This window comes from Oncorhynchus kisutch, linkage group LG22 (genome assembly GCF_002021735.2).
Source record: "Oncorhynchus kisutch isolate 150728-3 linkage group LG22, Okis_V2, whole genome shotgun sequence".
Classification (NCBI taxonomy): Eukaryota; Metazoa; Chordata; class Actinopteri; order Salmoniformes; family Salmonidae; genus Oncorhynchus; species Oncorhynchus kisutch.
In genome coordinates, this window is record NC_034195.2 from 36,410,629 (window position 1) to 36,435,116 (window position 24,488).

The window sequence follows — 24,488 nt, forward strand, 5'->3', positions numbered from 1 at the left end:
GAGAAAGAGTTTGAAAATACCTGGGCCACAGACAGGGGGTCGGAATTTATGATAGCGTCCATAGCTGCAGTACCACTCTCAGCTATCGCACGATGGAACAGACCAGCAGACAACGGTGAATGAAGCTAGCGAAAAAGAAAACATGTTTAGAGCCTGTTCAACAGCACAAACAATCTGTGTGTGTATATGTGTGTGTGCGCTTCTGTGTAGGTGCGTTTCTGTGTGTGTGTGTGTGTGTGTGTGTGTGCGCTTATGTATGTTTGTGCGTGTGTGTGTGCGCGCGTGTGCCCTCACCAGTAACGATACACTCACTCCACCAGCAGACTCTCCAAATATGGTGACCGACTTGGAGTCGCCCCCAAAGTTGTGGATGTGCTCCTGGACCCACCGCAAGGCTTCCACCTGGTCAAGTAGTCCCATGTTCCCTGGGGCATACTTGTCTCCTGTGCTGTATGGAAGAGATGGGAAACTTAAGTCAAATAATGTCTTCAACATAGACCCAAAACAGGTGAAATAGACATCAAATACACTCATTAACTATGTCACCAAAACTTTACAATGTTGATCAGTGGTGGAAAAAGTACCCAATTGTTATACTTGAGTAAAAGTAAAGATACCTTAATAGAAAATGACTCAAGTGAAAGTCACCCAGTAAAACCCTACTTGAGTAAAAGTTTAAAAGTATTTGGTTTTGAATATACTTAAGTATCAAAAGTAAATGTAATTGCTAAAATATACTTAAGTATTAAAAGTAGAATTATAAATCATTTCAAATTCCTTATATTAAGCAAACCAGATGGCACAATTTGTATTTATTTTTATATTTACAGATAGACAGGGGCACACTCCAACACTCAGACATAATTTATAGTTTAGTGACTCAGTCAGATCAGATAAAGAGAATATCCCTGGTCATATCTACTGTAAGTGCGTGAATTAGACTCTTTTCCTGTCCTGTTAAGCATTCCAAATGTAATTAGTACTTTTGAGTGTCAGGGAAAATGTAAAAGTAAAGTAAAAGTAAAAGTTGTCAAAAATATAAATAGCAAAGTACGAATACCCCAAAAACGACTTATGTAGTACTTTAAAGTATTTTTACTTAAGTACTTTACACCACTGGTGTTGATCCTGAAAACCCATTGGTCATTAAGAATGAAAGCCTATCCAACTGACATACAAGAGACAAAATTCACAAATTCTAAAGCACAAGAGCAGAGTCATGTCTTAAGTATAAAACTAACAGTGAATCAATGATTCATGCCTTCGGAGAGTGCTATAAAGTCAAAAAAATTATCGGCAGAGGTAGATTTATTTTTTAAAGGTGTTGTGCCAAATGTTTGTCAATGACGGCTGCAGAAAAGTTGGTTCCAATTGTGTGTGGTTCAGTAATGGTTCAGTCTTACCTGAAGAACCCCAGCAGTCCCAAACGGTATTGGATCACCACCACAACCACATCCTGGTATGCAGCCAAAGCAGAACCATCATATGTTGATGCAGAACCCATGGCGAATCCGCCACCATGGATCCAAACCATGACCTGAGAAACACAAGCAATACATGCTGATCATCTGAACACAAGCTGTACCAGAGTGATTGATGATTAATTGATTAGTGGCCAACCCTTTGTAGGCCTGCGCATCAATTTCCCCCCAAAAACCTTTTTTATTTTTTATTTTTTTTATTTTTTTAGGAACTCCGTCTGGGTCTCAACTTACTGTTAAGAGTTAGAATAGTAGAATACACAATGTGCAATTTCAAACTTCCGTTGTGCATCAGCAGTTTTTCTCTTGTTATAGGTCAGTCACTAACTTTACATCTGCATTGCTCATTTTTGGGGGTTTTAGGCTGGGTTTCTGTATAAGCACTTCATGACATCTGCTGATGTAAAAAGGGCTCAATAAATACATTTGATTGATTGAATGACAATCAAAAAAATAATTATTAGATTGGAAAATTAGTCTAACAGCCAGCTATCTAAATTTGTCGCAATCATGGTTGAATTACCAACTGGGTTGCACCCATTGATTTTGTTAGTCACCCTCACTCATATAGTGTATTCAAAACTATGAACATTTCTCTCCACCCCATGGCAAAATGAGTAGAATTGCATGAAACAAATTGCTAAATCTTATATTCGCTGTCAAGAGTATTTTGCTAAGCAAGATGGAGGTTGAAGATATCCCTCTAGTGGTGTGGGGGCTGTGCTTTGGCAAAGTGGGTGGGGTTATATCCTTCCTGTTTGGCCCTGTCCGGGGGTGTCCTCGGATGGGGCCACAGTGTCTCCTGACCCCTCCTGTCTCAGCCTCCAGTATTTATGCTGCAGTAGTTTATGTGTCGGGGGGCTGGGGTCAGTTTGTTATATCTGGAGTACTTCTCCTGTCCTATTCGGTGTCCTGTGTGAATCTAAGTGTGCGTTCTCTAATTCTCTCCTTCTCTCTTTCTTTCTCTCTCTCGGAGGACCTGAGCCCTAGGACCATGCCCCAGGACTACCTGACATGATGACTCCTTGCTGTCCCCAGTCCACCTGGCCATGCTGCTGTTCGAGTTTCAACTGACCTGAGCCCTAGGACCATGCCCCAGGACTACCTGACATGATGACTCCTTGCTGTCCCCAGTCTACCTGGCCATGCTGCTGCTCCAGTTTCAACTTCCACCTGACTGTGCTGCTGCTCTAGTTTCAACTGTTCTGCCTTATTATTATTCGACCATGCTGGTCATTTATGAACATTGAACATCTTGACCATGTTCTGTTATAATCTCCACCCGGCACAGCCAGAAGAGGACTGGCCACCCCACATAGCCTGGTTCCTCTCTAGGTTTCTTCCTAGGTATTGGCCTTTCTAGGGAGTTTTTCCTAGCCACCGTGCTTCTACACCTGCATTGCTTGCTGTTTGGGGTTTTAGGCTGGGTTTCTGTACAGCACTTTGAGATATCAGCTGATGTACGAAGGGCTATATAAATAAATTTGATTTGATTTGATTTGATGGAGGTGCCCCTCAACAAACTTTTGCTTAGGGCCCCAAAATGCTAGCGGCAGTTCTGACTGCATGTATGGGTATGGATGAGGGTGTCATGACGTTGGCTTGATGGGGGAGGTTTATGACCCCCATAAATACCTTTCCCCGTTTCCTCACTCCACTCTACCGATGTGACTATTGAAAATCCCTTTGTTAACTGGGAGAGTCTGGTGACATCAAAAGATGGGAAACAGAACCATATTTCGGTTAGTACTTAAGGAATATGAGATCAGTTGTTGTCTGAGACATTATTACTAATGACAGGATGACATAAACTGTATCTTGGAAAGTCGACACATTCTAGTTATCAGATTCACATGGAATGCAATTTGTGCAATTTAAATGTTTAAATATGAAACTATTTGTGAAAAGATTAAATGTAATTTTAGCTTCTTAATGAGAGAACGGTTTGTCAGAAGAACACCACTCTGCTCACTCAGGCCCCGCCCATATGAACAGACACTGGGTGTAAACTATGAAACACGGCCCTCTCTCCCAATCCTATATAAGCCCCTTGACGAAAATGTAACTTTCTGTTCCGAGGACGTTAGGGCGACAGTCCTATGTTAAAAGGGTTCAGATAATAACCTGTTCCAAGGACGTATGGACTTGAGATCCCCGCGTTGAAAGGACAAAGACCATCTACTGAACTAAGCCAACCTTAGAGAACCTAACAAAATTAGCATCGAATTTCAATATGAAGGTGACAACCTACACGCCGGAAGGATGAATTTCGACTATACCAGCCAGAATATAGCATGGGCATATAGCATGGCAACTTGGTAGGAACTTTGAACTCTTATTCACTAAAGAAGTGATACCTCCTAGCCGTCGCGTTAGTGAAGCATCTGTAGACTTGGGCTCAGAGAGGACGGAGGGAGTATCTTTTCTACCACAACACGACGGTACTACCAAGTATCCATTCTACCAACAGACATACTTCAAAGGACAACCCGGCATCCCATCTACGACCAACCGATCGAAGCGCAGCTCAGAGTAAATATTTATTGCATTTTCCTTTTTCAAATGGGTGGTAATTTAGAATGCATAAGATACTGTATTTACAATAGAGTAGCTGCCTACGGCCCGATAGAGACATAGCTTCTCCCTTTGTTCCTCAGTCTTCCCGCTCTTTCATTCAAAATCCCACCCCCTTTCTTTGTGTAACCAGCTGTCATATCTGTTCTGTCCGCTAAGGACGTTTTCCTTTATGACATAATTTTAATCAACATTCTGTGTATATGTAATTCTGTGTGATTATTTAGGTATTTAGTAAATAAATAATTAAAACCAAATGTTGTATTGCTGATTCAACTTGTTAGCCAGGGTTCGTGAAGAATTTACAACTTTCAGATGAGACTAAACAAGGTGACGATTAAATATTGACTGCTATTGATGTAAAAGATTACTAGGTCTTTAAGAGGTTATTCGGAAGATAACAGCTCTATAAACATTATTTCGTGGTGCCCCAACTTTTTTTTTCTAGTTAATTACATTCACCTGATTAGCTTAAATCAGGTAATATGAATTACAGAGAAACTATTTTATAGAATAGCATGTCATATCACTTAATCCGGCATAGCCAAAGACATGACAAGGGTAAGCAGACCCCCCAGCCACTGCGGCCCCTCATGATAAGTTCTGATTTACTTGTGGCCCCCAGCCCCATCAAAGTTGCCCATCTATGGCCTAGTTGAATCCTGTGTGGTAGTGCATGGCTAGAACAAATATGTGCACCTCTTTGGGTACCCAGGACCAAGACTTGATAACTTGATATGTTATCTGTGTGTGTCTGCTATTAAACTTACAGGAAGCTTGGTATTCTTAGCAGGTTTAGCCGGGGTGTATATGTTGAGGTAAAGACAATCTTCTGACACTGCGGGGATTTCCACTTTGATTGACCAGTTGGACGCAAAGTCTACTGTACGCTGTCTGTCTTGAAGACACCTGTAAAACACGGGAACACCTTTTAATATCCAAGTTTCACCAGGTCTCTGTGCGCATTGTTCACATTCTGCTTGCCTCACTGTGTACATTGACTGTGCTTGATTTGTTGATTTTTCAAATTATTTACTGATTATTGATCTAACCTTTCTTCAACCAAGAACTTCCTTGAGATGAATTGTTTGTTCATGACCTTGCTGATCTTACATGAGAGGCTGCTGGGTGGCGTCCCTTACTCTCTCCCATCCCTCCACAGGCTGGGGCGGGGTCAGTCTCAGTGGGCCAACAGGTGGTTTGGCAAACGGCACACCCAGGTAGGCCTGTACCACAGTCTCCTTCCCCTTTACGCTCACATACTGCCCTCTCAGACCCCCCAGTTTGGTCTGGACCACCGGCCCAGTTTTTGGCCTGTTGAGAAATCCCCAGTTGACATTGCTTTACAAGAACTCTGAATGATGTTCTTCAGTGGACAATGACAATGTCGGAGGTAAGGATAGATTCAGAAAACACACAACAAATATAACAAAACATGCATTGGATTGCAACTACAAGGACAGAGAAAGCAGGGAATGCCATAAAACAACTAGAAATGCTCCACTTTACAAGAACAAAAGCCTTTCGGCTGAAAATAGTAGGCTTAAGAGCCCTGGTGGATGCCCTAAGATCCTAAGGGGACCAAGAGAATTAAGTCAAGTATGTCAAGTAGTCACTGTTTTAACTCAAGGAATTTCGTCAATCAAATGTTTCATTCCAGTAAGGAAATGGTATCTGTTTGGATCCGGGGTAATGAAAGGGAATAAAAGGAGTACACCCTTGTCCAAAACAAAGGCCCCAGCTCTTGACACTTTGAAGTTTTTCCCCACACATAAATTATACCGATGCGATTACAAATCGAATGAAGAGGAAGTACTGGATGAAACGGCATCCGACAAGGTCAGATTGCTCAAAACTCTAAATCACAAAGAAAGAAATGGTACTCAGTTGTCCCACGTCTCCCTGATATACAGTGCATTTGGAGAGTATTCAGACCTCTTGACTTTTCCCCCATTTTGTTACATTACAGTCGTATTCTAAAATGGATTAAAACTTACACACAATAACCCATAATGACAATGCAAAGAACAGGTTGACATTTTTGCACATTTATAAAAAAGAAAACATAAAAAATATCACATTTACATAAGTATTCAGACCCTTTACTCAGTACTTTGTTGAAGCACCTTTGGCAGCGATTACAGCCTCAAGTCTTGGCTTTGACGCTACAAGCTTGGCACACCTGTATTTTCTCCTATTCGTCTCTGCAGAGTTGGATGGGGAGCGTCGCTGCACCGCTATTTTCACGTCTTTTCAGAGATGTTCGACCGGGTTAAAATCCAGGCTCTGGCTGGGCCACTCAAGGACATTCAGTGACTTGTCCCGAGGCCACTCCTGCATTGTCTTGGCTGTGTGCTTAGGGTCATTGTCCTGTTGGAATGTGAACATTCACCCCAGTCTGAGGTCCTGAGTGCTGTGGAACAGGTTTTCATCAAGATCTCTCTGAGCTCTAGCAAAATTCATTTGACCTCATGGCTTGGTTTTTGCTCTGACATGCACTGTCAATTGTGGGATCTTATATAGACAGGTGTGTCTTTCCAAATCATGTCCAATCACCTGAATTTACCACAGGTGGTCTCCAATCAAGTTGTAGAAACATCCCAAGAATGATCAATGGAAACAGGATTTACTTGGGCTCAATTTCGAGTCTCATAGCAAAGGGTCTGAATACTTATTTAAATAAGGTATTTCTCTACCAAACTTTTTTTTAAACCTGTTTTCGCTTTGTCATTATGGGGTATTGTGTGTAGATTGATGAGGACATTTTTTTATTTAATGCATTTTAGAATAAGGTTGTAACATAACAACAGGTGGAAAAAGGGAAGGGGTCTGAATACATTCCGAATCAACCGTAAATTAACATAAATAAAATAATGGCACCCTACAGATCACTTTGCTCCATCTTCTCTCGACCCAAACGTAGTTTCTCAGGAACAGTCTGTGTCAGGAAGGTGAAGCGGTCCCTCTTCAGGTGTTGACCAGGTACCTGCTCCAGCCCTATCCCCAGGTAATGTCCTTCTAGTCCATACTGTGGCCACTGAACCAGGCCGGCCCCATTAGGAGACCTACACACACACACACACACACACACACACACACACACACACACACACACACACACAATTGTAAATAATACTCTGTTCCTACAAATTCATTTGGTTCTACAGATACAGTGGCAGCAAAATATATTAGCACCCTTACACTTTTCTTAAATAGTTCCATAGTTCTTGTCAAATAAGTTAGAATAAAAAATAAAAAATTGTGACGTGGTGGAGTTGGACCCAGGTGCAGAGAATGGACCAGATGAGGAATCAATGGTTTAGGATAAATGTAAATACTTTACTGAAAATAAGGTAACAGAAGGATCACAGTAATACTGAAAAAACAACAAAGGAGAGACTCACCGATGGAGAGAAGACACTCACCGATGCCCCCAACAGAGAGCAGAAGGTCTTCCAATACCATGAGACAAACTGGGTCCCCAATCTGAGACAATGTCCTGGGGAAGTCTGTGTAGTCGAAAGACATGGGTAATCATGAGATCAGCGGTCTCCTTCACTGATGGCAATGTGGGTAAGGCGATGAAATGGGCTGCCTTGGAGAACCGATCGACGACCACCAGGATAGTTGTAAGTCCTTGAGATGGAGGTAGCCCAGTGATAAAATCTCCCGACAGATGAGAGCAGGGCCGGCTGGGGATGGGCAGAGGTTGGAGCAACCCGGCTGGTCACTGACGTGAAGACTTGCTTTGGGCACAGATGGAACAGGCTGCAACAAAGGATCTCACATCCTCATTGATGTTGGGCCACCATTATTTCCTGCCTCAGGAACTCTAGTGTCCAATTAACCCCTGGATGCCCAGTTAATTTAGAGGAGTGTCCCCATTGTAGTACTCAGGACTGGGCTGAATGCGGAATGTAAAGTCTGTTAGTGGGTCCCCCGCCGGGGTCAGATTCTCAGGTCTGGGCTTGTCGGACCGTGGTCTCAATACTCCATATCACAGGGGCCACAATGCATAAGCTGGGGATGATGGACTCAGTGTCCCTCTCCTTGTTAGAGACATCATGTTGGCAGGACAGGGCGTCTGCTTTCTGATTCTTGGATCCCGGGCGATAGGCTAGTGAGAAATCAAACCTGTTAAAAAACAGAGCCCACCTATTCTGGCGAGCGTTCAACCTCTTGGCTTCTTGAATGGAGATCAAGTTCTTCTGGTCCATGCAGATCACAAAAGGATGAGGTGCCCCCTCCAACCAGTGTCTCCACCCCTCAAGGGCCCACTTAACTGCCAAGAGCTCCCGGTTGCCTACATAGTAGTTGCGTTCCGCTGGCGAGAACCGTTCGGAGAGAAAGGGTCATGGTTGCAGTTCCTTGTCCTCCTAGTTCTGCTGTGAAAGGACCGCCCCCACTCCGGTGTCCGAGGCGTGCACCTCTACCACAAAGGGACAAGTCGGATCAGGATGAACGAGGATGGGTCCAGAGGTGAAACATTCCTTGAGCTCCATGAATGCCCTGTCAGCCTCGGGGTCCAGCGAAAACGGGTCTGGGACTTACGGGTTAAGACCTTGAGAGGCGCTGCCACCGCACCAAAGTTGTGTATAAAATGCCTGTAAAAATAGGCAAACCTGAGGAACCGCTGGACCTGCTTGAGTGAGATGGCAGGGGACCAGTCGGCGGCCGCCTCAATCTTAACGGGATCCATTTGGATGCCTGCAGTAGAGATAATGTGACCCAGGAAGGAAACTTGGGATATGTGGAACTCATGCTTCTGTATCTTGACATATAGTTGACTCTGCAGGAGGCATCTCAGGACTTGGCGAACATGCAGTATGTGTTCCAGAAGGGTCTTGGAGAAGATCAGGATCTCATCGAGGTAAACGAAAACAAACCGATTCAACATATCCCTAAGAGTGTCATTGACCAATGCTTAAACTCGGTGAGTTTGATAATCCGAAGGGCATGACTAAATACTCATAGTGGCCACTAGGGGTGATTCTCACCAGATTGTAAGCGTTGTGGAGGTCCAGACGGTGACTGGGTAACCGGGAAGTAACTGAACAGCTAGTCAGGGTCTCCCCTTGTCCTGGCGAGCCCTGGCCTTTCCTGTCAGCTCTGGGCATGTAGCACGGAGTTGACCGCGACCTCCGCAGTAGAGGCAGCAGCCTTCGTGCACGCACCTGTCATGCTCTTGTGTGCTCAGGCATTTGCGTCCCAGTTGCATTGGCTCGGCAGGTAGCTTAGTGGTTAGAGCTTTGGGCCAGTAACCGAAATGTTGCGGGATTGAATCCCTGAGCTGACAAGGTACAAATCTGTCATTCTGCCCCTGAGCAAGACAGTTAACCCACTGTTCCCCGGGCGCTGAGGACGTGGATATCAATTATGGCATCCCCCCGCACCTCTCTGATTCAGAGGGGTTGGGTTAAATGCGGAACACACATTTCTGTTGAAGGCATTCAGTTGTACAACTTTCCCTTTCCTCAATGCTGAGTTCGGGGGGGCAGCCGCTGGTCTGGCCCCTTGGAGGAGTCTGAACAGTCGGCTTGCTGCTTCTCTTCCGCCGACTGGGTGGTTGAAGACTTGACGCAGCTCAGCAGTTAAGGCTAATATGGAGCTGCAGGATGGTGGTTGCTGTTCCCACACGGCCGTTGCTCATGGCAGGGCCCTGCCCGAGAGCAGAGAGAGGATGTAGGCAATCATGGCCCGATCAGTGTGGAACAAGGAGGACTGTAGCTCGAACACCAGAGAGCACTGAGTGAGGAAACCCTTACATCTTCCTGGGTGGCCGTCATACTGCTCAGGGGCTGGGATCTTGGGATCCCGGTGCAGGTTCCTTGGAGGAACTACCGCAATGCCTGTAGCACTGGGCGATGAGACTTGGGCATGGGCTCCTCCTGGGTTGGGGGTGTGCCATGGACGGAAGGAATCGGTGAGTGCCCGGAGGGTCTCGGAGATCTGGGAGAGTTGTTCTTGTTGTCTTCTCAACAGTGCTCCTTGGTGGGTTATGACCTCTTTAATATGGTTGTCCTCCACTGGGTCCATGTTGGAGCAGAATCTTGCTGTGACATGGTGGGGTTGGACCCAGATGCAGAGACTGGACCAGATGAGGAACCAATGGTTTAGGATAAACGTAAATACGTTACTGAAAATAAGGTAACAAAAGGATCACAGAAATTCTTAAAAAATAGCAGGACTAGGACTAGAAAACTTACTCAGGCGACAAACACACGGGGCAACCAAAATCAAGCTTCTGCAAACAAGGACAGAAAACACACCTCTTCTAAAAGGGAAATCATAACGAAATCATAAGCAACACCAGAGTAACAAAAAAGTCTCTAGGGCAGTCTCTGCCGCCCTCTGGTGCCCGGAGAAACCATGACAATAATTTGGTCTCTACACATTGCATCTTGGATTTTTAACATTGCAGAATCAATTTCGGTTTTTGAAACTTAAGTTCACAATTTTCATTTAGAAAAGAAAGAAAAGCTAATACCTGGTGGCTCAGTCTTTGGCCAAGATAACTGCTGACAAACACTTCTTGTAGCCATCAATGAGCTCGCTGCACCTTTCTAATGGATGTTTGCCTCGTTCTTCAGCTGCAAACTGCTCCAGTTCTGCAATGTTTCAGGGGTACCCTCCAACATCTGCTGTTTTCAAATCTCGTCATTGGTTTTCGATGGGATTCAGATCTGGGCTCAGCGCTGGCCACTCCAGAACAGTCTAGCGTTTCATCTTGAACCATTCTTGGGTACTTTTAAAAATGTTTGGGGTCCTTGTCCTGCTGGAAGACTCAAAACCTTTGACAGAGTCCCAGTTTTGTGGACACTGGGTTGAATATTGGACTCCAAAATACATTGATAATCTGCTGATTTCATGATGCCTTGCACACGTTCAAGGCCTCTCTTGCATTATCGAACCTCTCTTGTGCCACCTGTTGGCAAACCTACTTGAAACACCTGGTGCAGTTTGATGCTGAAGAGTGGGACAAACTTCCATTAGAAAGGTCAAATAAAATAAAATAAAATGTTAATGTTTACTTACACATATTTATCAGATGTTATTGCGGGTGTAGCAAAATGCTTGTGTTCCAAGCTCCAACAGTGCAGTCATGTCAAACAATACACAACAATACACACAAATCTAAAAAAGTTAAATAATGGAATTAAGAAATATATAATTATTAAGACGAGCAATCAAATCAAATCAAATTGTAATTGTCACATGCGCTGAATACAACAGGTGTAAACCTTACAGTGAAATGCTTACGTAGAAGCCCTTAACCAACAATGCAGTTTTTAGAAAAAATAAGTGTTAAGAAAGTATTTACTAAATAAACTGAAGTAAACAGTAAACTGGGATAATGGGCACAGGTTAGTTGAGGTAATTGAGGTACATGTAGGTAGAGTTAAAGTGACTATGCATAGATAATAAACAGAGAGTAGAAGCAGCGTCAAAATGTGTGTGTGTGTGTGTGAGGGGGGGGGGGGTGTGTCAATGCAAATAGTCCGGGTAGCTATTTGGTTCGCTGTTCAGGAGTCTTATGGTTTGGGGGTAGAGGTTGTTTAGAAGCCTCTTGGACCTAGACTTGGTGCTCTGGTACCGATTGCCGTGCGGTAGCAGAGAGAACAGTCTATGACTAGGGTGGCTGGAGTCTTTGGTGATTTTTAGGGCTTTCCTCTGACACCGCCTGGTATAGAGATCCTGGATGGCAGGAAGATTGGCCCCAGTGATATACTGGGCCATACGCACTACCCTCTTTAGTGTCTTGCGGTCAGAGGCCAAGCAGTTGTGAGGATACTCTCGATGGTGCAGCTGTAGAACTTTTTCAGGGTCTGAGGACCTATGCCAAATCTTTTCAGTCTCCTGAGGGGGAATAGGTGTTGTCGTGCCCTCTTCCTGACTGTCTTGGTGTGTTTGGACCATGACAGTTAGTTGGTGATGTGGACACCAAGGAACTTGAAGCTCTCAACCTGCTCCACTACAGCCCAGTCAATGAGAATGGGGGTGTGCTCGGCCCTCCTTTTTCTGTACTTCCACAATCATCTCCTTTGTCTTGATCATGTTGAGGGAAAGGTTGTTCTCCTTGCACCACAGGGTCAAGTCTCTGACCCCCTACCCATCGGCTCTCATTGTTGTTGGTGATCAGGCCTACCACTGTTGTGTGATCTGCAAACTTGATGATGGTGTTGGAGTCGTGCTTGGCCATGCAGTCATGGGTGAACAGGGAGAACAGGAGGGGACTGAGCATGCACCCCTGAGTGGCCCCGTGTTGAGGATCAGCGTGACGGATGTGTTGTTACCTACCCTTACCACCTGGGGTCGGCCCCTCAGGAAGTCCAGGATCCAGTTGCAGAGGGAGGTGTTTAGTCCCAGGGTCCTTAGCTTAGTGATGAGCTTTGAGGGCACTATGGTGTTGAACGCTGAGCTGTAGTCAATAAATAGCATTCTCACATATGTGTCCCTTTTGTCCAGTTGGGAAAGGGCAGTGTGGAGTGCAATAGAGATTGCATCATCTGTGGGTCTGTTGGGGCTCTATGCAAATTGGAGTGGGTCTTGGGTTTTTCTGAGATAATGGTGTTGTGAGCAATGACCAACCTTTCAAAGCACTTCATGACTACAGATGTGAGTGCTACGGGTCGGTAGTCATTTATGCAGGTTACCTTAGTGTTCTTGGGCACAGGAACTATGGTGGCCTGCTTGAAACATGTTGGTATTACAGACTCGGTCAGGGACAGATTGAAAATGTAAGTGAAGACACTTGAAGACACAGTTGATCAGCGCATGCTCGGAGTACATGTCCTGGTAATCCGTCTGGCCCTGCGGCTTTGTGAATGTTGGCCTGTTTAAAGGTCTTGCTCACATCGACTACGGAGTGCGTGATCACACAGATGTCCGGAACAGCTGGTGCTCTCATATGCTTCAGTGTTGCTTTCCTCGAAGCGCACATAGAAGTAATTTAGCTCATCTGGTAGGCTCGTGACACTGGGCAGCTCACTGCTGCACTTCCCTTTGGAGTCTGTAATAGTTTGCAAGCCCTGACACATCTGATGAGTGTAAGCAGGAATCAGGAGGACATGGTCAGATATGCCAAATGGAGGGTGAGGGGGGGCTATGTACCCATCTCTGTGTGTGGAGTAAAGGTGGTCTAGAGTGCACATGTAACATGGTGGTAGAAATTAGGTAAAATGGATGTAAGTTTGCCTGCATTAAAGTCCCCGGCCACTAGGAGCACCGCCTTTGGATGAGCATTTCCTTGTTTGCTTATGGCTTTATACAGCTTGTTGAGTGCGGTCTTGGTGCCAGCATCGGTTTGTGGTGGTAAATAGACAGCTACGAAAAATATAGATGAAAACTCTCTTGGTAAACAGTGGCAGATGTCAGCATTTGAAGTCAGCGTTCTTGTGACAGCGTGTGTTTATTTCACGTTGCATTTTATGTGACGTTCCACAAGTAAATGAGCCAATTTATGATGAGGTTGAGCAGTGCTTTATATTGTATATGCCGTTCCACAGACCTTAAACCTAATATTGCGGTGATAATTAATGGCTGGGGTCAATTATGTTTTTTGCTGTTCCCCAAATAGCATTTTTTTTGTTTTTAAATTGTGTCGAAATGCAGTCACTGAGCTTCAACTTCCCTCACACCCCCCTTTGCCATACCCAGGTTTAGCTGAACTGATGCGACTGTGGTTACAAAAGTGTTTGTCAGCAGTAAACATGGCCAAAGGCTGCGCAACCAAGTATAAGTATGCAAATAATTTTGTCCTTGCCTTTTGGTTTCCTTACTAAATTTTAATTTTAAACTTAATTTTCTCAAAACTAAATTGGTTCTGCAATGTTGAAAATCCAATAACAATGTGTGGAGATCCAATTCTTTCCTTTAATTTCTACTTATTTTAGAAGAAATTGGGAATTATTTAAGAAAAGTGAACGAGTGCAAATATATTTAGCCGCCACTTTATGTTCTGGAAACTGATGAAAAACAGTTCTTTACCCTGTACGAGCAAAGTTACCCCAGTAACTCATCATGATTCTGCTTAGTTGTTCATCTTTCTCTGCACAACCTGAGAAAAAGAGTGAGTAGGTGAGTGATGAGTGGTGAGTGGTGAGTGATTGTATGAAATAGAGTATTTATGGAGAACTTGGGGAACTGGATTGATGACATGCAGTACGATAGATTCAAGGTTGAGGTTAATTCCTTTACCATCCATTATAAAATGTGATGTGAAGCAGAATCCAAAAACAAACATAAGCTCATCTCCGTGGTCAGACCCAACAAAACTCGGCCTCATCTTCTTAAGCATGCTGGGAGTTTGCTGGAACTCATACAGGTACACAGGCACACCTGCATCTGTTGTGTGGGATAAGACAGTAACATTTAAGTTAATTGGCCTCTGGAAATAGACTTGAATTCTGTACGGAGACCTCAGAATGTGATTTCTGATATACAGTGCATTCGAAAAGTATTCAGACCCGCTCACTTTTTGACATGTTGCTACATTGCAGCCTTATTCTAAAATGGATTAAAATAAATTTTTTCCCCTCATCAATTTACACACAATACCCCACACTGACGAAAACAAAAGCAGTTTTTAATATTTTTTTTGTAAATGTATAAAAATAAAAATAAATGAAAAAAACATTGAAGCAACTTTGGCAGTGATTACAGCCTCGACTCTTCTTGGGTATGATGCTACAAGCTTGGCACACCTGAGTTTCTCCCATTTTTGTCTGCAGACTCTCTCAAGCTCTGTCAGGTAGGAAGGGGAGCGTCGCTGCACAACTACTTTCAGGGGATGAGATGTTCGATCGGGTTCAAGTCCGGGCTCTGGCTGGGCCACTCAAGGGCATTCAGAGACTTGTCCCGAAGACACTCCTGCCTTGTCTTGGCTGTGTGCTTAGGGTCATTGTTCTGTTGGAAGGTGAACCTTTGCCCCAGTCTGAGGTCCTGTGCACTCTGGAGCAGGTTTTCATCAAGGATCTCTCTGTACTTTGCTTTGTTCCTATGTCTCTTGATCCTGACTAGTCTCCCAGTGTCTTCCCCACATCTTGATGCTGCCACCACCATGTTTCACCGTAGGGATGGTGCCAGGTTTCCTCCAGACGTGACACTTGGCATTCAGGCCAAAGAGTTCAATCTTGGTTGCATCAGACCAGAGAATCTTGTTTCTCATGGTCTGAGAGTCCTCTAGGTGCCTTTTGGCAAACTCCAAGCAGGCTGTCATGTGCCTTTTACGGAGAAGTGGCTTCCGTCTGGCCACTCTACCATAAAGGCCTGATTAGTGGAGTGCTGCAGAGATGGTTGTCCTTCTGGAAGGTTCTCCCATCTCCACAGAGGAACTCAGGAGCTCTGTCTGAGTGACCATTGGGTTCTTGGTCACCGCCCTGACCAAGGTCCATCTCCCCCGGTTGCTCAGTTTGGCCGGGCGGCCAGCTCTAGGAAGAGTCTTGGTGGTTCCAAACTTCTTCCATTTAAGCATGTTGGAGGCCACTGTGTTCTTGGGTACCTACAACAATGCAGAAATGTTTTGGTACCCTTCCCCAGATCTGTGCCTCGACACAATCCTGTCTCTGAGCTCTACGGACAATTCCTTCAACCTCATGGCTTGGTTTTTACTCTGACATGCACTGTCAATTGTGGGACCTTATATAGACTGGTATGTGCCTTTACAAATCATGTCTAATCAATTGAATTTACCATAGGTGGACTCCAATTGTGATTCAATTACAATCATGTCTCATCACTGCAACTCCCTAACTGGCTCGGGAGAGGCGAAGGTTGAGTCATGCGTCTTTCGAAACATGACCCGCCAAACCACGCTTTTTAATACTCGCCCGCTTAACCCGGAAGCCAGCCACACCAATGTGTCAGAGGAAAAACCATTAAACTGACGACCGAAGACAGCCTGCAGGCGCCTGGCCCGCCACAAGGAGTCGCAAGAGCTCGATGAGTCAATTAAAGCCCCCCGGCCAAACCCTCCCCTAACCCGGACGACACTGTGCCAATTATGTGCCGCCCTATGGGACTCTTGGTCACGGCCGGTTGTGACACAGTCCAGGATTGAACCTGGGTCTGTAGTGACTCCTCAAGCACTGCGATGGAGTGCCTTAGACCGCTGCACCACTCAGGAGGCCCCCTGTTTTTTTATTTTTAAGAAATTTGCAACAACAAAAAAATGTGTCATAAAATTTTGTGTAGATTGATATTTAATCCATTTAGAATAAGGCTGTAACGTAACAAATGTGGAAAAAGTCAAGGGGTCTGAATACTTTCCGAATGCACTGTACCAGTTCTAATCCTGAACTCTATGGGCCCTAGTGCTCTTACCTCTGTGGAAGTTTGCCGTTTGGAGGGCAGGAATGGTGAACATAATGTCCCCAAGCAGCTCAGTGAACCCATCACGGTTTTTCACCCGATTTCCAGAGGTTCCCAGGTATTCATCTGCTATTAGCTCAGTTATCCACTGATCCTTGGGCTGAAGGAGACAATAACCATTCAGTGTAGCCACAGCATGTATTGTCATCAGTAGTTAGACAATATCATCTGGTGTGCTTTTGTCTTACATCTGGGTAGAACATGGCCATCATGGGTATGACCTTCACCCGGTCCACTCCATCCTCCCAACCTGGAGGAGCAAAGAACTATGGGAGAAAACACATTACTACTTTTCTAAAAATCACTATTTAAAGAGAAAAAGAGGAGTACAAAGCCTTACAATTTAATAAATCATGTCATCTTTGGCAATAATGTGTGAAGGGGGAATTTCATTCAGATAGTTAGTCATTTAGTCATTTTATTATTTAATCTAATATCTCCACCATGAGCGTAATCCTAACCCTGAGATGCATGCGTGTAACTGGCGTCACTGTTCTAGTTTAACAGCTTTGCTTCCTCCCTCAACTTGCCTCTGACTGGGCTTGAACTAGGGTACTCTGCCTCGTGAACACGTGACCACCTGCTTGACAATGTACATACCAGTCGCACCGCTGAAAATGATCTGATTCAATAGCACCATTTCAAGTTGTGAATTTATCCAGTATGATCTTAATATGGTACATACACTTGATGCGTAAATCATGCAATAGTGTAAATGGAAGATAAAATAAAATGTGGGTTGTGCAAGCATTGAGCAAGCGATGTGTCTAAACTGGAGTCAAACTGCACTGAACAAAAATATAAATGCAACATGCAACAATTTCAATGATTTTACTGAGTTACAGTTTATATGGAAATCTGTTAATTTAAATAAATTCATTAGGCCCTAATCTATGTATTTCACATGACTGGGAATACAGATATGCATCTGTTGGTCACAGATACCAATTGTGTTTGTTGTCCATAGGTTATGCCTGCCCATACCATAACCCCACCACCACCATGGGGCACTCTGTTTGCAATGTTGACATCAGCAAACCGCTCACCCACACAACGCCATACACGCTGTCTGCCATCTGCCCTGTAAAGTGGAAACCGGGATTCATTCGTGAAGAGCACACTTCTCCAGCGTGCCAGTGGCCATTGAAGGTGAGCATTTGCCCACTGAAGTCAGTTATGATGCCAAACTGCAGTCAAGTCAAGAACCTGGTGAGGACGAGTAGCATGCAGATGAGCTTCCCTGAGATGATTTCTGACAGTTTGTGCAGAAATTATTTGGTTGAACTAACCCACAGTTTCCTCAGCTGCCGGGTGGCTGGTCTCAGATGATCCCGCAGGTGAAGAAGCCGGATATGGAGGTCCTAGGCTGGCGTGGTTACATGTGGTCTGCGTGGTTACATGTGGCTGATTGGACATGGAAATTAATATTAAATTCTCTGGTAACAGCTCTGGTGGACATTCCTGCACTCAGCATGTGTCACGAATCCCGCCGAAGATGGTACGTCTTCCTGTTCGGGCGGCGCTCGGCGGTCGTCGGGGCCGGCCTACTAGCTGCCATCGATTCCCTTTCCTTTTGTTTCTGTTAGTTGGGTCTAATTGGTTACACCTGTTTTGAGTTTAGTTTTGTTTGTAGGCTATTTAAGGGCACTAGGCCCGCTGGTTATTGTGCGGGCTTGTTCTCTGTTTTATGGTGTTGGTTGATTATTGTGATCTCTATTTTTCCGGACAGTTTTGTCCTGTTTGTTTGGACGGGTTGTTTCATGCGCCCTTGTGTTTTGCATGTCCGTTTTTCCGCTGTCATTGGAATAAAAGATCCACGTACCTCCACCCACCATTCATAGAAGTCATAACAGCATGCCAATTGCATGCTCCCTCAAAACATGAGACATATGTGGCATTGTGTTGTGTGACAAAACTGCGTGGCTTTTTATTGAGCCCAGTACACGGTGCACCTGTGTAATGATCATGCTTCTTGATATACCACACTCGTCAGGTGGATGGATTATCGTGGCAATGGAGAAATATTCACTAACAGGGATGTAAACAAATTTGTGCACAGAATTTGAGAGAAATAAGCTTTTTGTGCATATGGAAAATATCTGTGAAATTTTATTTCAGCTCATGAAACATGGGACCAACACTTTACATATTGGTTTATATTTTTGTTCAGTATATGTAGCATAGCACTAAAGCTGAGGATGTCACAGGATTATATCCACTCCTCACCATTAGGGTTCATTGAATGCTTTCACTTTGACAATATAAATGCTATTAATCTTAGGCTATTTGTAACTACTATTCTTTCTCCTGTGTGACTAAATCACATTTTCCATAAAACTTTGAGAAAAAAATGACTGAGAGACCATTTTCATCAGCCTAACATCTAGCATTGATTGTTGAAACAAATTTAAATCGTCTTTCAAAATCAACTCACCTTTGCTAAAAGCCAGCCACCTTCGTTGTCATTGACTCCAGTCATAAACGGTACCTTGTGCATCTCATGGTTTTGAGAAATCTCCATCGCCGATTTGGACAAGAACTGCCCGTCAGCAGTCACACCAAAGAATAGCATTTGATTCTTTAAAAAGACAAGATTGAGAAAAAGTGAGAAAAACATGTCAACAAGACATTACAAACAAGCAAAGGCCCTCTAGAAAATGTGGCTGCAAAATATTACCAGATGAAAGGGAGTTGGTTATCATAATTTTTGATATTACCTTCTAATGCTCATGAAACAATAATAGTCTATTATGCAATCTCTATCCACATCATACCTATTTCCTGTCACAATATGCACATTTCTAGGCTCAGTGTTTTCGTTCATCTACCTCCCAATGCAGAACAGCAGAATATGTTAATATGCTGGTTGTTTTGTATGTATATATTAATTAAGTTTGGTTTTCATTGCATTTTTTATTTAACTTTTATTTTTCATATCTGAGTTTTGACCACATACAACATGCATGCTGACTCACTGTTGAAGGACTGTGATGGCAGGTCTGTTTGTTGGGCTTGGATAGATAGCTGCCATCACAGTCCTGCAACAGTGGCTAATGTGTAGCTTGCTAGCTAATGTGTTGTAATGTGTTGGCTTTTTTGTTTCACCCAACAGTTTTTGTTTCACCTGCCAGTTCCTGTAAGGATAGGGACTGTGTGTGGAGATGGGAGGCTGATGAGGCTCATAGTGGGGACTTTTCCGGACCCTGGCTGAGGTATGGTGTGCTTTGGCACTTCAGCTGCTAAGGCCTCACCCAGGTGGGTGTTATGCTTTCATCCACGGAGGACTAGATACCTTCAGAGGAGTGGCTATTGCAAAGGAACCTGTCTGTCTGACCTGTCTGTCAGACTGACCGTCTTTCCCCTGGCCGTAACATCAAATCCCCCTCTGCTCAAGCCTTGTCCAACAGTTTCACTCAAGCCCTGTCCAACAGCTTCTTTCAAGTCAACTGCTTAACAGCTTATATATTTAGTTTATTGGGTTTTAGTATCATATAAAATCATACAAAACATTAAGAACACCTGCTCTTTCCATGACAGACTTCTCAGGTGAATCCAGGCGAAAGCCATGATCCCTAATTGGTGGCACTTATTAAATCCACTTCAGGTTGCAGGTTAAAGAAGGATTTTTAAGCCTTGAGACAATTGAGACATGGATTGTGTATGTGTTACATTTAGAGGCTGAATGGGACAAAAGATTGAAGTGCCTTTGAATGGGGTATGGTAATGGGTACCAGGCGCACCGGTTTGTGTCAAGAACAGCAACGCTGCTGGGTTTTTCATGCTCAACAGTTTCCTGTGTATATCAAGAATGGTCCTCCGTCCAAAGGACATCCAGCCAACTTGACACAACTGTGGGAAGCATTAAAGTCAACATGGGCCAGCATCCCTGTGGAACGCTTTTTACACCTTGTAGAGTTCATGCCCTGATGAATTGAGGCTGTTCTGAGGGCAAAAGGGAGGGGGGTGCAACTCAGTATTAGGATGGTGTTCTGAATGTTTTGTACACTCAGTATATTTTCACACTGTAAATTGTACTCTCAATTCTCATGTCCTCATTACAATTCATTACAATTCATACATGATGCTAAGTATAACCAAATGTTAAGATTGGTGTCATTCCCAAAGACATAGCTAGAACCCTGGCAAGATATGATACTGTCCGGGATATCCCACCTGTTTCTGAATGTTCATAATGTGATCAGCAGTCAACTTCTTCACACAGTCTGCTATCTTCACTGTGTTGGTGCTTTCACAGCCAGTCAGGTTTGCCACCTTCTATGAGACAAGACCAATAGAATAAATCGTCATGGTTGTAATGACTATCAGGACACTGATGGTTGACAACTATTGAGTGGGCAGTACATTTGTTTAAATATGTGCAATACTATTTATGTCTCTCAGAGTACTGGGTTTGGTGTAGAGAAAGTTTGAAAATACCTGTGCAACAAGCAGGGGATTGGGAGTGAAGAGCATTTTCATTGCTGCAGTACCACTCTGGGCTATCGCGCCATGGAACAGACCAATAGACAATGGAGAGAGAAGCTAGCGATGGAAAAAAAACAATAATCAAGAAGCTAATCAAGATAGTGATGTCTCAAAACATAAAACCTATATTTCAGGGACACTCCAATTAGTATGATATGTTACGTATGGTATGTATTAACTTGGGAATGTCCATCATCCATTTCGCATTATATGTTACGACAGCGGTTTGCAAACTAGGGGCCGAGAACCCATGTGTGGTTGCCTGATATGAAAATGGGGTCATGGTGCCTCCCGGGTGGCGCAGTGGTTAAGGGCGCTGTACTGCAGCGCCAGCTGTGCCATCAGAGTCCCTGGGTTCGCGCCCAGGCTCTGTCGTAACCGGCCGCGACCGGGAGGTCCGTGGGGCAACGCACAATTGGCCTAGCGTCGCCCGGGTTAGGGAGGGCTTGGTCGGTAGGGGTGTCCTTGTCTCATCGCGCACCAGCGACTCCTGTGGCGGGCTGGGCGCAGTGTGCGCTAACCAAGGTGGCCAGGTGCACAGTGTTTCCTCCGGCGCATTGGTGCAGCTGGCTTCCGGGTTGGATGCGCGCTGTGTTAAGAAGCAGTGCGGCTTGGTTGGGTTGTGTATCGGAGGACGCATGACTTTCAACCTTCGTCTCTCCCGAGCCCGTACGGGAGTTGTAGCGATGAGACAAGATAGTAGCTACTACAACAATTGGATACCATGAAATTGGGGAGAAAAAGGGGTAAAAAAACTTTTTTTTTTTTACTTTAAAAAAAAAAACAAGAAAGAAAATGGGGTCATGGGAGAATTTCCAAAATCCTGAAGAAAAAAAATACATGCAAAAAATATATATAATATTGTCTTTGTATCTCAAAATCATTGTAACGTGGTTAGCCTTAAAAATTGAAATGAAAATGATTCAAATCTAAAAGATACAATTCAACCAGAGAGCACCCTTAGATCATGGGAAAAGGCCGCGCTTGACCGTTGCACTTGAATCATTCCCACCATGAATGGCTAGGTCCGCTTCGCTATGAAACCACACACTATTGTAGGGACTTTGATATTACCGCAATTGATATGGTGAAAACAATGTGTGGGGAGGCAGAGGTACAGAAACTCACATCAATACCTTTGTCAGATAGCACCGTTAAACAAATAATTAATACTATCACTAGCAATCAAGAGCAAACTGACTGAACGACTCAAACTCCTGTTAGCTGTGAGGGCCGGAATGCCCATGCATTGACTTTTGTTCACTATACATGTCGGTGGATGCTATTCACGAGGACATATTGTCTTGTCTCACGATTCCCGAGCATGAAACGGCAGAAGGGATGTTCAGTGTGCTGCGTGGTTATATTAACGAAAAACAGATTGTATATGTGAACCAATTCATGAAACTAGGCATATGTCGCAAGTCACGACAGGAGAGCTGTTTGAACGTAAAAAATGTTTTTTAATCTAAATGCGTTTTTTTTGGCAGTAATGCCTTCTCGAACATGTGAACTTTCATGTGCATTAACAACAAACTTGCATGACATCTGTAAATACGACAGAAACCTTCCCACTAGCCATGACTTGCTGAGATTATGAGTGGGCTGGACATGCCAAGAGAAGAGTTCGGATTGGACAGCCATATAGAAGGTTTCTGTCTATTTGAGCTGTGGAATTAGAGTATGAGATGGATAAAACACCTGTCTCCAGATTACATCTTCAAACTAAGGGCAACTGTGGCATGGCATCAAAGATAGGGAGACGAGTCCATCATGCATGATGATGTACACAGGTAAGATAGTCTAGCGTTAGCTAGCTACATTTTCAGATATTAAATGTTTCACAGAAAGTGGTTTCATTTCAAGCTAAAGTGTACTGTTAGCTAGCTCGGTAACGTTAGCTGGCTGGCTCCCTTGCTGACGTTATTATTCGTATCCCAGATCTGTTTGCTTTGCCAGATAGAGCCTAATGTTAGCTAGCTAACATTGAACCTGGTTGGTTAGCTCCCAGCATATTCATGCAGTATAGTAACGACATGATTTGGCACTATATTCATTGTTGTTTAACTGGCTAACTATAGCTGGCTGGCTCGTTAGCTAATGTTACGTGACGTGTGATTTTACACGTTGTTTGCCAAGCTAGGTTCATTGTTTACCTAGCTAGCTAGATGTCTTAAGCTAAAGTGTAATGTTAGCTAGCTAGCTAACGTTAGATGGTGGCTCCCTAGCTGATGTTGTTATTCATATCCCACAGCTGTTTGCTTCACTAGTTAGAGCCTAACTTTACCTAGCTAACATTGAATCTGGGTGGTTAGCTCCCAGCATATTCATGCAGTGTACTGTAGTAACAACATGATTTGGCACTATGTTCAATGTTGTTTAATTAACTAGCTAACTGTCTCATTAACTAACGTTGCGTGACGTGTGTTATTTTACAAGTTGTTTACCTAGCTAGGTTAATTGTTTACCTAGCTAGCTACATGTCTTAAGCTAAAGTTTACATCACGCATTGAATATTTTTTATTTATTTTATTTTTACCTTTATTTAACCAGGCAAGTCAGTTAAGAACATATTCTTATTTTCAATGACGGCCTGGGAACAATGGGTTAACTGCCTGTTCAGGGGCAGAACGACAGATTTGTACCTTGTCAGCTCGGGGGTTTGAACTCGCAACCTTCCGGTTACTAGTCCAACGCTCTAACCACTAGGCTACGCTGCCGCCCCATATGGCCGATGTCAGTAAAGATCTGCAAAGAAGCGTAATGAAATTGTTGCAGGCTGTTTTCATGTTGTTCATAGGTAACCAAATCATCGGCCAGAGCGTCAAGTGTGCGCTCTTAACGCTCCGAGGTCGAATCCAGATGGGTGGGGCTAAAGCTTAAGAGGGTGTGAACGATGCTGAATGGGTGTAGACAAAGAAGAGCTCTTCACTAGATACCAAAACATTCAAAGGTCATTTTCTCATAAGTGAGTTTACAAGTTTATCATATTTCAAAGCAGAATTACTTTCCCATTGTTCCTCAACAATGCAATATGATATTCCATTTTGTAGCTCTGAGTCTCTACTTTTATCCAATGTAAAAAACACCATTTCACATGTTGCTACATAAGACCGAATCCAGGTGGTGAATCACATATGGGATTGAATGGTGGTCTTTTGCACAGATGGGGCTACAACTATCATGGGATGGCGGGCAGGCCTCTGCACTCTAGTTATGAATGTGTTTCCCTCTGCCATATGTACGCATTGTATGATACACTGAGAGCAACCGGCAGAAAAAGAGCGCAGCAGGTATCTTCGATTGTAAACTACATCAAACCACATTCACTGCACGCAGGTCTGTTCGCAAACAATTGTGCAGATATGGGATCAGAGCATGATAATGTTCTATTTCACACCGAGGCTTGGTGGTTATCGAGGGGGAGAGTTGGAAAGATTTTTCTCATTGAGAGAGGAACTTTTGCAATTCACATCGGATGTAAAAAAAAAACAGACTTGGTTGACGTTCTGTGTAATAGAAAATGAAATAACAGAAAACATCATCAGTAAGTGTCCCACACGAGTGATAACTGCTCAC

The 24,488-nt window shown here is 43.9% G+C and overlaps 1 protein-coding gene across 3 annotated transcripts in view; it reads right to left on the minus strand.

The window, feature by feature from the left end:
- Positions 1–24,488, minus strand: part of ces2b (carboxylesterase 2b) — a 38,799-nt gene that overhangs the window by 9,096 nt on the left and 5,215 nt on the right. For 2 of the 3 annotated variants that reach the window (XM_020456562.2, XM_031801804.1), the window contains exons 6-18: positions 20,862–20,966; positions 20,598–20,699; positions 18,859–19,002; positions 16,613–16,690; positions 16,377–16,524; positions 14,253–14,399; positions 14,043–14,112; positions 6,941–7,120; positions 5,169–5,369; positions 4,826–4,964; positions 1,404–1,537; positions 295–448; positions 21–125 (exon numbers count right to left, since the gene is read on the minus strand). In XM_020456562.2, coding sequence (XP_020312151.1) covers positions 21–125; positions 295–448; positions 1,404–1,537; positions 4,826–4,964; positions 5,169–5,369; positions 6,941–7,120; positions 14,043–14,112; positions 14,253–14,399; positions 16,377–16,524; positions 16,613–16,690; positions 18,859–19,002; positions 20,598–20,699; positions 20,862–20,966 — 1,707 coding nt within the window. The remainder of the gene's footprint in view (positions 1–20; positions 126–294; positions 449–1,403; positions 1,538–4,825; positions 4,965–5,168; positions 5,370–6,940; positions 7,121–14,042; positions 14,113–14,252; positions 14,400–16,376; positions 16,525–16,612; positions 16,691–18,858; positions 19,003–20,597; positions 20,700–20,861; positions 20,967–24,488) is intronic. The other variant, XM_020456563.2, reaches the window with a different exon arrangement.